The 17,566-nt window shown below is 45.2% G+C and overlaps 1 protein-coding gene across 2 annotated transcripts; it reads right to left on the reverse strand.

Annotated features, from left to right (window-relative positions):
- Nucleotides 1-620: 620 nt before the first annotated feature.
- LOC132384763 (chromobox protein homolog 5-like) lies at nt 621-17,487 on the reverse strand. 2 transcript variants are annotated; one of them, XM_059956226.1, is made up of 6 exons: nt 17,274-17,487; nt 13,406-13,477; nt 7,950-8,103; nt 7,414-7,597; nt 2,489-2,586; nt 621-2,148 (listed from the first exon to the last, which is right to left on the reverse strand). In XM_059956226.1, the coding sequence occupies exons 3-6, from the start codon at nt 8,084-8,086 to the stop codon at nt 1,998-2,000; spliced, it is 570 nt and encodes a 189-aa protein (XP_059812209.1). In that variant the 5' UTR covers nt 8,087-8,103; nt 13,406-13,477; nt 17,274-17,487; the 3' UTR covers nt 621-1,997. The 2 variants fall into 2 exon arrangements, with proteins under 2 accessions (XP_059812209.1, XP_059812208.1); XM_059956225.1 differs by lacking the exon at nt 13,406-13,477.
- Between the last annotated feature and the right edge of the window lie 79 nt (nt 17,488-17,566).

A 17,566-nucleotide genomic window follows, 5' to 3' on the forward strand; every position in this document is an offset into this window, starting at 1 on the left:
AAAATAAATCAGCCATTATGGAATGGACCAGTAGACCCAATGGGTTGAATGGCCTAATTCTGCTCCTAGGTATGATCTCAAGACCCAGGGTAGAAATGGTCAATATGAGAGGGCATAATTTTAAGGTGAATGGAGGAAAGTTTGGGGGTGGGGGAGGTAGGTGCGGAAGACAGAGGCAAGTTCTTTACACAATGAGAGGTCGATGCATGAACGCACTGCCAGGGGTGGTGGTAGAGGTAGAGGCTGATACATTAGGGACATTTAGGAGACATAGGCACATGGATGATAGAAAACTGGACGGTGACGTGGGACAGAAGGATTAAATTGATCTTAGCGTGTGGGCCTTAAATGCTACAGTTCCGTGCAGGCCCTATGTTTAAGTCTGAATAGAAGGACGTCCCTTTGGAACTGGGAAAGGGGGAAACTGTGGGAATTGTTGCCACGGAGGGCAGTAGAGGGTAGGCCACTCGGTGTATTAATGGCACAGATGGATGGGCTGGGTTACTGGGTGAAAAAGAAAAGTGACAGTTGAATGGCAGCGCTGACCTCATTCTATCCCAGCATATTCTGGCATCAGCAATGACACTCCCCGCGCTCAAACAGAGACAGCCCAGACAGTGTTATGTATTGTAAAGTAGTTCTTAATACATTTGACAAAATAGCACATGTTGGTTTCTGTAGAAAAAAAAGGAAAGAGGGCGCCTCTCTCTCCCTACAAGGGGTGTCTGGTGGTGGGAAGAATCCTATAACAACACGATTCAATATTTGTTAAAAATCTTCAACACATGCGGGGAGACGGGGAGATTACTGTACAATATTGGGAACATCTGCACTCTGTGTGACAGCGGGGGGGGGGGGGGAGAGAGAGAGAGAGAGAGGGGGAGGGAGAGAGGGGGAGAGAGAGAGAGAGAGAGGGGCACCTTCTCATCGGGTGGGAGGAATGGGCAGGGGAGGACAGCAGAATGGGGATAGCAGAATATTTCTCCCCAAACCCCGGACAGAACTACCGGGGGGGGGGGGGGGGGGTGTGATGGAATAATTCCTCAGGGGGAGGGCACTGGACTCTTGAGAGGGTGCAGAGAGACAAGGGAGGGTTGGAATTCGGGAACAGGGGCACAGGGGCTGGACTGAGGGACCCCACCACCCTTGCACCCTGCCTTGCTGGTCCCTGGGAATGCCACGGGGGGGGGGGAAGAGAAGAAGAGAAGAGAGGTGGAGGGGGCGGTGACTGGCTGTATCTGGGCAAAGGCTGCAGGGAAGTGGGTCCACTGGCACCAGGAGAAGAGTCAGCTGGCTATGGCCGGTGACAGGAGGGCAAAATGGACACACACACATACAGGCAATCACTTGTACAGTGTGAGCACAGAAGCACTTGTACAACATGCACAAGTACTTCACAACCTTCCGCACCAGCTACACAGAATAAATCCGGATTTCTGACTGGTTGGGAGGATGGGAATTGGGTGAGGGTGTTGGAAGAGGGTGTGCACTTGGAACAGGAGAGGATCAGAAAGCAGACTGCAGACAGGAGACCCTACCAGCTACAGGGGAGTGTTGGGGTTCTGGTATCTCACTAACATATATATGAAGAATGCGGTTGCATGAATGACACACGCTTCCCTGGACACACATCCATAACAGGCTGAGCGCAGACTTGTCCACTACCTGCCCAGCCCAAACTGCAGTGGGAAGGTAGGAGAGGGAGAATGACAGGGAAGGGAGGAAAGGGACAACTGGGTAAGAGTACAGAGAAGGGATGTTGAGGTTGGAGAGGAGAGAGGGAGTGGGGATTCAGATTAGAACCTAACCCCACGTCCTCTAGTTCAAACTCAAGAGCTGGGAGACTTCACCCAGTGAGAGGAATGACTCCCACCTCCCCTCTCATTTCCCTCCCACCCCTGCGCCCTCCCTCCCTCCCTCCTCAAACCTACAGCCCCCAGGGAGGGTGTGGTAGGAGGGAGGAAGGGAGAGGACAGGCAGCGGGGACACGCCTGCATCTAGCTGGCCTGCGGCTCCTCCCTCCTCTCCTCCTCCTCGGCAGGATAGGCATGCCACGTCAGACGCTCCTCGTAGAAGGCAATGACGATCTGAGGACACTTGACGTTGGCCTCCTTGGCTAGGACCAGATCAGCCTCATCCGAGTCTTTCCTGTCAGGTGTAAGGGAGGGGCAGGTGTCAGGGAAGTGTGTGCTCGCTCCTTGCCACCCATCCCTCCTCACTGCCGCCTCACCTCTCCCCCTCCCCCCTCACCATCCCTCCCCGTCAACCCCTTCCCCACCCAACCATGTTATACTCAATGCTCTCTCCCACCTTCCTAATCATTTCCTCCCCACTCCTGCTCCTTCCATCCCCTCCTTCTCAACCTCACAATCCCTTCCTCTCTGTACCCCTGTACCCCCTCACCATCACTCCCCCTCCTCCCTCCCCACCCCTTCCATACTCAACTCTCCCTCCCTCCATCTTCACTAACCCCACACCCTTCCCTCACCACTTCATCAGGAACATCAGTTCCCCACAGGAGTCCGTGGCTCCGATGATCTTCTCCGGTTCCAGCCCGCGGTCAAACCCCCGCACGCTGTCCTCGTCCTGCCCAGGAAACAAGACAGGCCTGTCTAAGCAGGGTCTTTGGGGGCAGGGCTTGTCATCACACCCATCCCACATTGGCTGGAGATCAGGGAAGGGTGAAAATAACAGAACCAGAAGGGACAGTAATGCATTGGGGACATCTCGCAGGACACTGTCTGTAACAGGGGGAAGAAAAACTGCAACTGTTCTGTCCAGAGCTTAATGTATGTACACAACTAACACAGAACAGTACAAGCCCTTCAGACCACTATGTTGTGACAACTGTTTAACATACTCAAACTCAATTTAATCCTTTCTTCCCCCAAAGCCCCCCAATTTTTCTATCATCATGTGCCTATCCAAGAGTCTCTTGAAGGTCTCTAATGTATCTGCCTATATCACCGCCTCAATGGGGTGTTCCATGGACCCACCAAACAACTTGCCTCTGAAAATCCCCCCCTATACTTTCCTTAAAATATGCCCACCTCATATTAGCCATTTCTGCCCTGAGAAAAAGTCTCTCGCTGTCCTTTTGATCTATGCCTCTTATCATCCTGTACATCTCTATCAAGTCACCTCTCATCCTCCTTCACTGCAAAAAGAAAAGCCTGAGCTCGCTCAACCTAACTGGATAAGACAGCATTCTGGTAAATCTCCTCTCCCTCTCCAAAACGTCCACATCTGTCCTATAATGAAGTGACTGAAACTGAACACAAATCTTCAAGTGTGGTCTCAGAGAGTTTTATAGAGCTGCAACATTATCTTGCAGCTCTTGAACTCAATCGCCCAAATAATGAAGGCCAATTCACTGTACATTTGGCCCATATCCCTGCAAACCTTTCCTATCCAGATGCCTGGAGGGGATTTTGATCAGCTCAGTATGTAGGTTGAGGATTGGCAAATGTCTTTCAAGTCAGAAAAATGTGAGGCATTGTGCTTTGGGAGATCAAACCATGGCAGGACACGTTTTAAAAGCACAAGAGATTCTGCAGATATTGGAAGTCTTGAGCAACACACAAAATGTTGGAGGAACTCAGCAGGTCAGGAGCCATCTATGGAGTCGACGTTTCAGGCAAAGAACCTCCCAAACTGGAAGGAAAGGGGGGACAGAAGCTATTGTGTAAGTCATAGGACTTATACCACTATGAATAGTAGGGCCATGGGGAGTGTCATGGCACAGAGGGATCTAGGAGTACAAGTGAAAGCAACATCACAGGCAGGCAGACAGAGTGCTGCAGAAGGTGTGTGACATGCTGGACTTCATCAGTCAGGGCACTGAGTACAGGAGTTGGGAAGTTGTGTGCAGTTATAAGTGAGGCCACACGTGGAGAATTGTGTACAGTTTGAGTCGCCCTGTCATAGGAAAGATGTCACTCAACTAAAAAGATTGCAGAAAAGGTTTACCAGGATGTTGCCTCAACCTGGGGGTCTGAGTTACAAGGACTGACTGTGTAGACCAGGAATTTACATCTTTCCTAGAACGTAGGAGATTGCGGAGAGAACTGGTAGAGGTATATAAGATCACTAGGGGCACAGACAGGGTGGTGCATATTTGAATAAGCTGCCAGAACCAGTGGTTGAGGCCGGCACATTAGCAACTTCTGAAAGCAATCTAGATACGTAGACGGATAGATGTTTAGAGGGCAAAGGGCCAAACACAGGCAGACAGAACCAGTTCACCGGGCTACATAATCAGCATGGACCAGTTGGGCTGAAGGGCCTTTATCTGTGATCTGTAATACTTCCCTTTAGAAGGACATTAATGTATTTAGAGATACAGCACAGAATAGACCCTTCAAGCCACACAGTCCAGCAACTCTGGCCTAATCACAGGACAATTTACAATAACCAATTAACTTACTAACTAGTATGATTTTGGACATTAGTAGGAAACCAGAGCACCCAGATCCCGTTTTCCATGGGGAGGCCATTCAGAGACTCCTTAGAGGACACTGGAATTGAATTCCGAACTATGATGGAATAGCATCTGTAATAGCTATGGTTTCCACTATGCTACTGTGGCACCCCAATTCAGAGGGTGGGGAGCGCTGCAAGAAAGATTTAGAGGGGGAAATCAGAGAGACCTTCCTCAATCACCCAGTTGAATCTTGGAATTCTCTGCTCCCTCCTCTCTCCGAGGGTGGTGAAGTGTGGAGGCGGTGGGGAAATGTCAACAGGAGAGAGATAAGCATTAAGGACTGGGGCACAAGATGAGAAGTGATTATACTGGAGAGTGTGCAGAGAAGAGTACGTTGCCTTGGTTGGAGCATTTCAGTTGTGAGTAAAAGGATGAGAGGCTGGGCCTGTTCTCCCTGGATGAAGATTTAGAAGGTGACATGATCAATATGTTGCCCTTAAGGCATTTATTTAGCTTTATTACATTTTCGCTTTAGTAATTCATTTGTAAATATTTTCTAGTTAAGGTTCATAACTACGTTGCAGTTGTTAAAAGTAAATTCATTGTCTGTGATGTATCACGGCATGTGACGACGTCACACCCGGTTTCACCGCGTCTTGTGGGTAAATACCAGTTTGGAGAAACATCATAGAAGCAATGCCGTAAATCCGTAAATTCATAAGACAATCAATATGTTGGGAATAAAAATGTTAACGCTGATTCTGTTAAAAGTAATGACGGTTGACATTTATTTTCTTGTGCTATTGAAAGCGTTGCTGGGAAGTTTGTGTTGAAGTGTATTTAAAGTTGTTGATGGCGTAGGTAGATTCTGACTATATGCTGTACTTTAATGAGACTTTAATATAGTTTGTAGTAGTTTTACTCTTACAAGCATTTATGATGTAAATGTGATGCCAAGAAGGAAACAGATACTGTATATGCTTTGTATTGTTTTATCAACAGTTTTCACCATACGTTAATGTGGAAGAGTGAACAGTAAACTGTTAATCTTACTGCGATCCTTGTCTTCACTGACAACAGTTTAACTCTGTGTTTAGTTCAGTTTCTACACCTGCACGAGAACACTATAATCAAGGTGTGTAACGTTATGATAGGTATAAGGAGGGTAACTTCCCCAGATCAGAGTATTGTATTTCATTAATCAGGGCATTCAGTTCAAGAGCCACAATGTAATGTTGCAGTTTTACAAAATTCTGATTAGACCACATATGGAGTATTTGTTCAGTTCTGGTCAATTCATTGTAGAAAGGATGTGGAAGCTTTAGAGAGGGTGCAGTGATTTACCAGGATGTTGCCAGGATTGGGGAGCATATTTTATGAGGGTAGATTAAGTGAGCTAGGGCTTTTCTCTCTGGAGCAGAGGATAAGAGGTGTACAAGATTATGAGGGGCATAGTGTGGACAGGCAGTGCCTTTTTCCCCAGGGTGGCACAGCTAATACTGGAGGACATCTGTTCAGTGGAGATGTTAGAGGTTTCTTTCATTTAAAAAAAGTGGTGGCTGCATGGAACCCGCTGCCAAAAGTGATGATGGAGACATATTAGGGACACTCAAGACTCTTAGACAGGCACATTAATGTAAGAAAAATGGAGGGTTATGAGCTGTATGGAGAGAAAGGTTAATTAGATCTTGGAGTAGGTCAGTACAACATTGTGGGCTGAAGGGTCTGTATTGTTCTATGTGGCAACACAGATAAAGCCAAGAGAACACTGATTGGGGTGAGGTTGAGTGGGACTAGCTCACTGGGCAACAGTTGGCATGGATTAGTTGGGCCGAATGTTCTGTTTCATGCTGTACAACTCCTAATGCTTGACTTACACGGAGCATTTGATGTCCCTGGGCTGTACTCAATGGAGGTCAGAAAAATGGAGGGAGGGAGGGGATTTCATTGAAACCTCCCAGATACTGAAAGTGCAGATGTGAAGGAAAGAGTTAATTGTGATTCCTCCTTAGTACATACCAAAATAAAAAGGAAATTCAAAAGCAAAGTGGCGTCAGGTTGGAATGTGGTGATGATCTGGGGATATGCACCAATGCACATCTCCATGATTAGACAATGAACAATGCTTTCCTCCCTCAGACCTGTTGGTTATTTTCCTAGATTGTGTGCCTAGGCTGAAGGTTGTTTAAAAAAGATGCAGCTGGTACACCAAGGGTTGGAAAAATACAGAGGTGAGAAATTATGTTGTGCTTTGAAGGAATCTTAAAGAGTGCATAAAAGGGGCATTTCCTTTGTGTGGGGGAGAGCTTTGTTTTAGGCTAGGTCATGACTGGTGCTAGTGCTAAGAGTTAAAGAAGTAGAGACAAGAGGGGGAGGGGGCTGCATGAAAGATGATCGGATTTGTGGTTTTTCCTCCAACATTGCAGAGATCGGCTTGTTTAGTGGATTATAAGTATTATTTTGAAATCTGTTTAGCTACTAATGTAAAACTTCAGTTTTTCCTTCTCTATTGAAATTGTACTCATTCTAATAAAGTGTTTTCTGGTGGCCTTAAGCACGGGTAGTGTCTCCTTTGTTTGTAAATGCATATGCAAATACACTGAGCGGAATAAGAAAAGCGAATTTTTAAATAATTTTCATTACACATGGAGAGAATGGCTCCATCAGTGGAAGAGCACAGAATGACGAGACATCACTTTGGGACTCGGATGAAGAGGAAGGTGGAGCTTTCATTCATTGGGCGTGCTTAAGGCACAGATGATTGGTTTCTTGAACAGTGAGGGAAGGAGTTATGGGTTATGGGGAGACAGCAATAAGGCAGAGATGAATGGTTTCTTTGTTGTGCGGAAGTCAGGAGAACTACGTTGTGGGGGAACACCTGTCAGCTGGATGGGCTGAATAGCATAATTTTGCTCTAAACCTTACGGTACTATGGGACAAGGACACAGTTCACTGCTGCCTCCCCAAGGGATGAAATGTGAATCGCTGACCTCTTTTTTCCTCTTGGTTTTGGGCTCCTCGTTGCCGTTGACGATGGCGGACTTGCGCTTGCTGTTATCTGGCTTGTCTCGGGAGCCGGTGCCATTCTCCTTGTCCTTGTTGTAGGTTTTCAGGAACTCCCCGATCAGTTCCGGGCAGTCAAGGTTCTTCTCCGGCTCCCAGGTGTTGTCAGCACTGCCGGCAGGCAGGGGACACCGAGTGTCAGTGGAGGGCAATCGCAGGAAAATGAGGGGAGAGGGATAGAGTTGGGAGAGGGTAGGGACAGATGGGGTGAGGGAGGGAGGATGGGGACAGAGGGTGGGTGGAGGGGTGGGACGGAAAGGGGAGAGATGGAGTGGAGAGAAAAGCAACACAGAAGGTAGCTTGGTCACAGCTGAGGGTAAGAAAAAGGCAGAGTGCGAGAAAGTGTGAGATGAAAGAGAAAGAGAGAGAACGGGAACGAGAGAGGATGAGTGAAGGGGCAATACAATGAGAGACAGGTGGGGTGAGTGGGCGGGGGTTGAAATGCACTGGTGATGGGACTTACTCAGAGAAGCCTTTCCACTTCAGCAGAAACTCCACACGCCCCCTCACCACCCTGCGATCCAGCACCCTCTCCACCACGTACTCCTCCTCCTCGTCTGAAGAAACGTCCTCAGATTTCCTTTTCACCTTCTTGCCCATTTCGCACTGTGTGAAACCTGCGGGACAGGGACCGAGCACTCAGCACTGTGGGATGAGCCTTTCCCTCTCCCAGACCCTTGGCTAACCTCACAACCCTGCCTGAATCAGAATAGCTCCCTTCCAAAGTAGTTTCATGCAAAACACAGGAACAGGCCCTTTAGACCAACTCACTACCTCCACCCTGGAAAAAAAAGACTCTGGCTGTCTATTCTATCACCCTTATCACCTTATCTTATATACCTGTATTAAGTTACCTTTCATTCTCCTTCTCTTCAAAGAGAAAAGCCTTAGCTCACTCAACCTTTCATCATAAGACCTACTGTCTGATCCAGACAGCATCCTGGTAAATCTCCTCTGCACCCTCTAAAACTTCTACATCCTTCCTATAATGAGGTGGCCAGAGTTTATAGAGCTGCAACATTACCTCTTTGTTCTTGAACTCAATCCCCTGTCTAATGAAGGCCAATACACCATATGCTTTCTTAATCACCTTATCAACTTGCACAGCAACTTTGAGGGATTTGTGGACACTGAGATCCCCGTGTTCCTCCACACCACTAAAAATCCTGCTATTAACCTATATTCTGCATTTAGGTTCAACTTTCTAAAGTGAATTTCTTCACACATTTCCAGATTGAACTCCATCTGCCTCTTCTCAATCTAACTCTGCATCCAGTCATTACCCCCATTGTAACCCATGGCAACCTTCTACACAATCCACAACAGAACCAACCTTTGTGTCCTCTGTATATAGTCCCTGCCTGTCCAGTCTCTGCTTGTAATTCAAGCCCTCTAACCAGGATATTGCTAGGACTAATCTCCTCTGCACCCTCTCCATATCCTTCCTGTAGTGTGGTGACCAGAACTGTACACAACACTCCTGGTGCCAAAACCAACCAGGTCTGGTTTTCCTCCTTTATACCCAGAAACTGTCAATCACAGCTCTGAATTTTTTCCAGAGGAATTTATAAACTATTATCATTCCTACAAAGAATTACCTGTGTTGCTTCCAAGTAGCGATCACTCAAACTCTGCCTTTACAATCAATAATTAAAATATCAATTTTCCTGAGCTCCCTTGTACTCTGCACGTTTGAGGGAATACACTTCCATTGCAAATCACACATACTTTTGATGAAAAGAAAATCGAGGAATAAATTCTAAAGGGCTTGTACAAAATTTCAATAAATTTATAGTTAAAATGCAAGTGGTTGCTACCCAGCAACCCCAATTTAATCCTAACCTAATCATGGGACAATTTACAATCACCGATTAACCTACTAACCAGTATGTTTTTGGACTGTGGGAGGAAAGTGGAACACCCAGGTAAAACCCACATATTCCAGAATCAGAATCAGGTTTATTTTCAGGAAGGTTGTGAAATTTGTTAACCTAGCAGCATTCAATGCAATACACAATATAGACAGAAAATAATAATAAATAAATCAATTAGTGTATGTATATTGAAAAGATTAAAAATTGTGCAAAAAACAGAAATATATATTAAAAAAAGTGAGGTAGTGTTCACAGGTTCAATGTCCATTTAGGAATCGGATGGCAGAGGGGAAGAAGCTGTTTTTGAATTGCTGAATGTGTGCCTTCAGGCTTCTGTACCTCCTACCTGATGATAACAGTGAGAAAAGGGCATGCCCTGGATGCTGGAGGTCCTTAATAAAGGACGCTGCCTTTCTGAGACACCGCTCCCTGAAGATGTCCTGGGTACTTTGTAGACTAGTACCCAAGATGGAGCTGACTAGATTTACAATTTTCTGCAGTTTCTTTCGGTGTTGTGCAGAAGCCCCTCCATGCCAGACAGTGATGCAGCCTGTCAGAATGCTCTCCATGGTACAACTATACAAATTTTTGAGTGTATTTGTTGACATGCCAAATCTCTTCAAACTCCTAATGAAGTATAGCCACTGCCTTGCCTTCTTTATAACTGTATCGATATGTTGGGACCAGGTTAGATCCTCAGAGATCTTGACACCCAGGAATTTGAAACTGCTCATTTTCTCCACTTCTGATCCCTCTACGAGGATTGGTATGTGTTCCTTCGTCTTACCCTTCCTGAAGTCCACAATCAGCTCTTTCGTCTTACTGGCGTTGAGAGTCAGGTTGTTGCTGCGGCACCACTCCACTAGATGGTATATCTTGCTCCTGTACGCCCTCTCATCTCCATTTGCGATTCAACCAACAATAGTCGTATCATCAGCAAATTTATAGATGGTATCTGAGCTACGTCTAGCCACACAGTCATGAGTATATAGAGAGTACAGCAGTGGGCTAAGCACACCCCTGAAGTGCACCAGTGTTAATCATCAGCAAGGAGGATATGTTATCACCAATCCCCACAGACTGTGGTTTTCTGGTGAGGAAGTCGAGGATCCAATTGCAGAGGTTGGTACAGAGGCCCAGGTTTTGTAACTTTATCAGGATTGTGGGAATCCTCAGGGAGGACATACAAAGACTCCTTACAGAACGGCACTGGAATTGAACTCTGACGCCTCAAGTTGTAATAGCTTCCATGGCACCCTTGGAGTACATAATAAGTGGCAAATAAATGAGAAGTGTTTAAAATTATTAGTCTTAGACAAAGTGGATGTTAAGTTTGTTCCCCAGGGTAGGGCAGTGCAAAACCAGACTGCATAGGTTCAAGGTGGGGGGGGGGGGGGGAAGGAGAAGAAGAGAAAATTAAGGTTGCCAAGGGCAAATTTTTCCACACAAAGTGTGGTGAGAATATGGAACAAGCTACCAGAGGAAGTGGTTGAGGCAGGTACAAACAGTGTCATTTAAGAAGCACTTGGACAGGTATATGGAGGGGAGGGGCTTGGAGGGATATTGGTTGAATGCAGGAAATTGGGGACTAGCAGGGTGGGTATGGCCTGGTTAGGTCAAAGGGCCTGTATCTGTGTTGTATTACTCTATGGCCCTGTTTGAGAAAATATTTTGCACGTCTGTAAAGATTTAACATTTTATGCAATACATTTGTCACACTTATTAACATGAGGTCACGTTCTAGACCCCTAAAGGCTATTGCTCAAATGGAGAGGGACTCAAATCAGTGATGTCTAGAGGGACCTAGGAGTTTGTAGATGAATCTCAATCAGGTCAGGATGCACACAGGCATAAGAAATTGCAAATGTTGGATACGTGGAGCAACATAGGTTGCTGGAGGAACACAGCAGGTCAGATAGTATCTGTGATGGAAAATACACAGTTGACTTTTCCCTACCAAGACCCTTCATCAGGATGAAAAAGAAAAAAAATACAAAAATAGCAATAGAGAACATGAGATAAGTCTTTGAAAGTCCATAGCTTGTGGGATTATTTTCAATGATAGGGCAACTGATGTATTAAGTTATCCCCTTTGGTTCAGGAGCCTGATGGCTGAAGGTTCATAACAACTACTACTGAACCTGGTGGTGAGAGTCCTGAGGCTCCTGTACCTCCTTCCTGATGGCAGCAGGAAGAAGAGAGCATGGCCTGGGTGGTGGGGGATCACTGATGGAAGCCACTTTTATGACAGCATTCCCTGTAGATGTGCTCATTGGCTGTACCCGTGATGTACTGAGCTGAACTTGTAGGATTTTCCGTTCAAGGTCTTGGTCTTGCCGAGATTGAGTGAGAGGTTGTTTTTATGACACCACTCAGCCAGATTTTCAATCTCCCTCCTATATGCTGATTCAACACTACCTTTGATATAGCCAACGACAGTGGTGACATCAGCAAACTTGAATATGGCATTGGAGCTGTACTTAGCCTCACAGTCATAGGTGTAAAGTGAGTAGAGCAGGGGGCTAAGCACAGAACCTTGTGCTGTACCTATGCTGATGGAGATGTTGTTGCCAGTCAAAACTGACTGCAAGTAAGGAAATTGAGGATCCAATTGCAGAAGGATGTATTGAGGCATAAACAACAGAAGAATAAATTCCAAGCAGAAGGGCTTGAACAAAATTTTCAATAAATTTATAGTTAAAGTGCAAATGGTTGCTACCCAGCAACCCCTGACAACCCCAATTTGATCTTGAAGCTTACTGATCAGATTTGAGGGGATGATGGTACTGAAAGTTGAGCTGTAGTCGATAGAGAGCATCCTGATGTATGCATCTTTTCTGTCCAGATGTTCCAGGGTTGAGTGAAGAGCCAATGAGATGGCATCTGCTGTGGACCTGTTGCTCCAGTAGGCAAATTGGAGCAGATCCATTCAACGAGCCTGGTTGAAGTCTCCAACTACGAATTGAAATACGTCGGGATAGACTGTTTCTTTTTGCAGACGACATTGTGCAGTGTCACTAGTGCTTAATTATAGTTGGCCACTGCTGGTATGTAAACTCTGGTGAGGAATAAGGAGGAGAACACCCTTGGTAAATAGAATGGATGGCATTTTATTGTTAGGTGTTCAAGATCGGGGGGGGAAACAGGATTTGACAGAACTGCCAAGTCGGAGCTCTTCATAAAACACACACCTCATCCTTCTGCCTTTCCTGAATCAGCAATTCAGTACATTCCACGAAACGCGAAACATTTCAATAAAGCATACAATGATAAGAGTTCAATACAGCAATCTTGCCCTCAATTTTGTTCTCCAGTGACTGCAGTTTTGCCAACTTGCTTTCATCCATGGCAATGAACCTTACAGGTGCCACAGCTGGCTGGTCCGGTTTCTTCAGATGATCGAGAGATTTGAAGATTATTGAGTTGATTTAAAAGTCTATTGCTTGGAATGAAGCTGCAGGTACAGTTAATAGAATTTTTGGAACAATTTTTTGCAGCCCACAGAATATCATCGATGATCACTTGTTCTTCCTTGTTCACAAGGAACTTGGTGGGCTCAAGTTTTAAGAAGAAACTGGACAGGCTGGGAGAGCGAAGGCAAAGGAGGCTGAGGGGTTACTTGATAGACATGCATAAGATCCAAGAGGGGCATAGATAGGTGGTCTTTCCCCCTAGGGGTACAAGAGTCTAAAACTAGAGAGCTTGGGTTTAAAGTGCAAGGGGAAAGACTTGGGGGAACTGAGGGGCAAGTTTTAGGGGTTTATTAAAACATTCAAGATGAGTTGCTAAAAAAAAATTAGCACCTGCATTTGATGTCATAGTGACAATACTTGCGGCATCTCAGGTAGACAACATGGCCAAGAAAGTTCACCAGAGCCCCTCACTTTCTTAAGAGGCTAAAGAAATTTGGCAACCTTTATCAATGTACCAAAGAAAGCATTCTGTCTGAATGCAACACAGCTTGTATGGCAACTACTCTGAAAACAGAAACTGCTGAGTTGTGGACATACAGCTACAAGAAAGTCAGTGAACCTTTTGCAATTACCTGATTCCCTGCATTAATTGCTCAAAATGTAGTCTGATCTTCATCCAAGTCACAATAATGGACAAACACAATCTGCCAAAACCAACACACAATTATTTTCATGTCTTTATTAAACACATTGTTTAATTATTCAGTCCAAGCTAGAAAAAATGCGAACCTTTACATTTAACATGGTAGAACCTCCTTTAGGAGCAATAACCTCCACCAAACATTAAGCTTCAGGTGATGGACCACTACCTTGGCATTCTCTTATAAAATGTCTTGATTTAATTTTGAATTTATTGTTCCCTCAACAATTGCAATCTGTCCAGGCCCTGAGGCAGCAAAGCAGCCCCAAACCATGATGCACCTTCCACCATGCTTCAGTTGGAATGAGGTTTTGTTGTGCATTGCTCTTTTTCCTCCAAACAGCTTTGCACATTGTGCCCTTGGTGTGATCTTTGCAGCTCACTCACTCACTCCTAGGGAGAGTAGCAACAGTACTGAGTTTTCTCCATTTGTAGATAACTTCTCTTACTGATGAACACTCAAGTCTGAAGCTTTTCCAGCTTCAGCAGTAAAGTCGTTTCCACCGGTAGGTGAGACTAGAACTAGGAGGCATAGCCTCAAGATTTGAGGGAGTAGATTTAGGATAGAGATGAGAAGGAGCTGCTTTTCCCAGAGAGTGGTGAATCTGTGGAATTCTTTGCCCAATGAAACAGTGGAGACTACCTCAGTAAATATATTTAAGACAAGGTTGGATAGATTTTTGCATAGCAGGGGAATTAAAGGTTATGGGGAAAAGACAAGTAGGTGGAGAGGAGTCCATGACCAGATCAGCCATGATCTTATTGAATGGCAGAGCAGGCTCAATGGGCCAGATGGCCTACTCCTATTTCTTAGGTTCATGCATTTCTACAATTCTTCTTCCAAGGTCCTGAGAGTTGTTTTGAACAAGGCATGGTGCACATAAACAGATCTTTCTTGAGAAGTCAGAAAACTGACCTTGTGTCTTTTTTAAAGGGTAGGGCACCTCTACAACCCACACCTCCAATCTCATTGATTGGAACACCTGACTCCAAATAGCTTTTGTAGAAGGTATTACCCCAGAGGTTCACGTACTGTTTTTGAACATTGACTGTGACTGTTTAATTGGTGTACTCAGTATTGACAAGAAGTATAAATGTTTGTGTTATTACTTTAGGCTCATTGTGTTTGTCTTCTTATTGTGACTTAAGTGAAGATCAGACCACATTTTATGAGTAATTAATGCCGAAATCCAGGTAATTGCAAAGGGTTCACAAACCTTTTCTTGCAACTGTAGCTCAGCACGTCACAGAAACCAGCTCACCCTCCACAGAATCTGCCTACATTTTACACTGCCCCAGTAAAGCAAAGACCCCCCCCCCCCAGACATTCTTGTGAACCTCCTCTGGCTGCTCTACAATGCCAGCATTTCATTTCTTCATAAAACTGGTCACAATACCATAAAACGCCTAAACACCCCTAAACTGTGCCCCTCATGTCCTCTTTAAATCTTTCCCCTTTCTTAGACAAGAGGCCCAAAACTGCTCACAATACACCAAAATGACCAAAAACTTATAAAGCCTCAGAATTACATCCCTGTTGTTATATTCTGGTGCTCTCAAAACAACTGCTAACATTGCACTTGCCTTCCTTACTACTATCTCAGCCTGCTGGTTAACCTTTAAGGAATCCTGCACAGACTCCAAAGTCCATTTGCACCTCTGATTTTTGAATTTTCTCCCCATTTAGAAAATATTCTATGCCTTCATTCCTCTCCCAGCGAACACTAGATACAAAAGCCTGAAAACACATACCACCAGCCTCAAGGACAGACTCTATCCCACTGTTATCACTCTTGAACGGACCTCTTGCACAATAATATGGACTCTTGGCCTCACAAACTCCCTTGTTATTTCCTTGCCTGTACCACACTCTCTCTGTAGCTGTTACACTTCATTCTACATTCCATTATTTTACCTTGCATTACCTCAATACACTGTAATGAACAGACAAGCTCTTCAATGTATCTCACTATGCGTGACAGTAATAAGCCAATTCCAATAGGAAACCATACAACCTGCAGTGAAGAGAAATATCAGTAAGCTATTTGGCATCCAACAATAATAAGTCAGCTTTTAGTTAGCTATGGAGAAATACTCAGACAAGTGGAGCAGAGTCCACAGCCAGATCAGCCATGACCTCGAATGAATATTGACAGAGCAGTCTCAACAGGCCAGATGGCCTACTCCTGCTTATATTCCTTAACATTTGACATTTTCACTCTGGGAGAAAAATGCTGTGTACCCAAACAATGCCACTCATAAATTTTGATTAATTCCCCATTCAGCCTCAATCAATCCAGAGGAAACAATGCAAGTTTGTCCAGCCTCTCCTTATAGCTTATACCCTCTAACCAGGTGAACCTTTTCTGCACTCTCCAAAGCCTCCATCCACATCCTTCCTATAACAGGACAACCAGAACTCGATGCAATACTCCAAATGTGGGCTGACCAGAGTGTTATAAAGCTCCAATGTGATTTGCAGACTTTTACACTCATGCCCCAAACGATGACTTGGACCCCAGCAGTTTTCAGGCAATTAGTTTATTATTGTCACACGCATAGCTTACATGCCATTTATACAAATCATTCCAAACATCGAGGTAGCACAAGGGAAAAACAACAGAATGTAGGATATCAGTACATTAATGAGAAGGAATAGCACCATTTACCGTAGGAAAACACTGCAAACAGCTATTACCGAAGTTGTGTGCAAGTAATCTTTTTGTAGGGACACTCTTAATCTTTTAAAAAAACACACAAAAGTTAACCTCCAGTGATGCTACATGACCAGCTAAATTCTGGTAAGTTATTAGCCTGCAAACCGCCAGATAAAATTCAAATATTAGTTAACATGTTACCTGCAATCTACTGCTACATTGAGAGGCTTACTGAAAGCAAGACAATGCTTTTGATTGGAGCAGTCCTGCTTAGTGTTACAGATCTTTGGAAAGGGAACCACATGCTTTACGAAGAATACAAAGCCCATCACTGTACATACTACGATGAACGCAAGTTTAACAAGGAATTGTTACAAATGCGTTTGAAGAAGTTGGGTACTTTGTTAAAACAGGAAAGGTCAATACAACAAATGAAACCGTGTCGATACAAGTGCGTGGTGGAATTTGTCAAAATCAAATTTTCAACTTTTAGAAAGCACTACACGTAATCTGAAGTTCAAGCCATTCAGGGCGAATATGTATTTTTACGATGGATTTTTTTTATTTAATAAAAACATAACGGTGTACAAATCGCAGCTCAACTTAAGCGGGCCATAGATACAGAACAATGAACCCAATCCATCTTATGAATAGTTCCTAAGGGGAAGGGGGAGGGAAACCATTGCATTCACAAAATTCCATGCCCCCTGGCGACCACAGAAGACCCTCCCCTGCTGCAGAATCTTCCAGAAAAATCGCGTACACAAGATATCACCGCCAAAGACGGCGGCCGAGGGGATGGGAGGGGGAGGGTGGGGCTAGCGAGGAGAGTGATGGACAATGAGAAGAATTAACAGCCCACCTCCAGCACTTGTCTCAGACCCGATTGGTAGACGGCGACAGGAGATCAATGGTTATTAGCCAGTACCCGCTGTCCATCAGCCTCAACAGGCGTACAGCAGGAGGCCGAGCTGTCAATCAAGGGAAGGGAAAGGGAAAGAGGTGTAGCCACTGACTGCCCATCAAGTGAGCGACGCGGCCTACCTATCCACCCCCCCCATCCGACCGACCTCCGGCGCGACAATAAACAACGATAACAACGGTTACCGCCGCCAATAAGTGCACTACTTTTGCTTTGTTTACCTGTTCACTATGAGAAAAGAACCGTGGGTCACTTGGTGAAAGGCGAAGATAAACGTTGCTTTTATGTATTTTTATACCGTTTCTCAGCGCCGACTGCTCTCGTTCTGCGGAACCCGCCAAAAAAAAACGTCCCCCTCCCCCCTCCTTCTCCACTCGCTGGCGCCAACCCTCTACCGGCAGCTGCGCAAGCGTAGTGCCCCGCCCGCCCACGTGGGGAGAAGAGGCGGGGGAATTGGGAGGACTGAGAGGGCGGTGATACGACATAGGCCAGCCAATAGAATCTGGCTCCCCAC

This window comes from Hypanus sabinus, chromosome X1 (assembly GCF_030144855.1).
Source record: "Hypanus sabinus isolate sHypSab1 chromosome X1, sHypSab1.hap1, whole genome shotgun sequence".
NCBI lineage: Eukaryota > Metazoa > Chordata > Chondrichthyes > Myliobatiformes > Dasyatidae > Hypanus > Hypanus sabinus.

Excerpts from the sequence above, each read along its gene's own strand:
- LOC132384763 (XM_059956225.1), bottom strand. The coding sequence starts at position 8,086 with ATGGGCAAGAAGGTGAAAAGGAAATCTGAGGACGTTTCTTCAGACGAG. Across the intron at positions 7,598-7,949 it reads AAGTGGAAAGGCTTCTCTGA|TGCTGACAACACCTGGGAGC; the intron begins GTAAGTCCCATC and ends GCCTGCCGGCAG. Across the intron at positions 2,149-2,488 it reads CTGATGTTCCTGATGAAGTG|GAAAGACTCGGATGAGGCTG; the intron begins GTGAGGGAAGGG and ends TACACCTGACAG.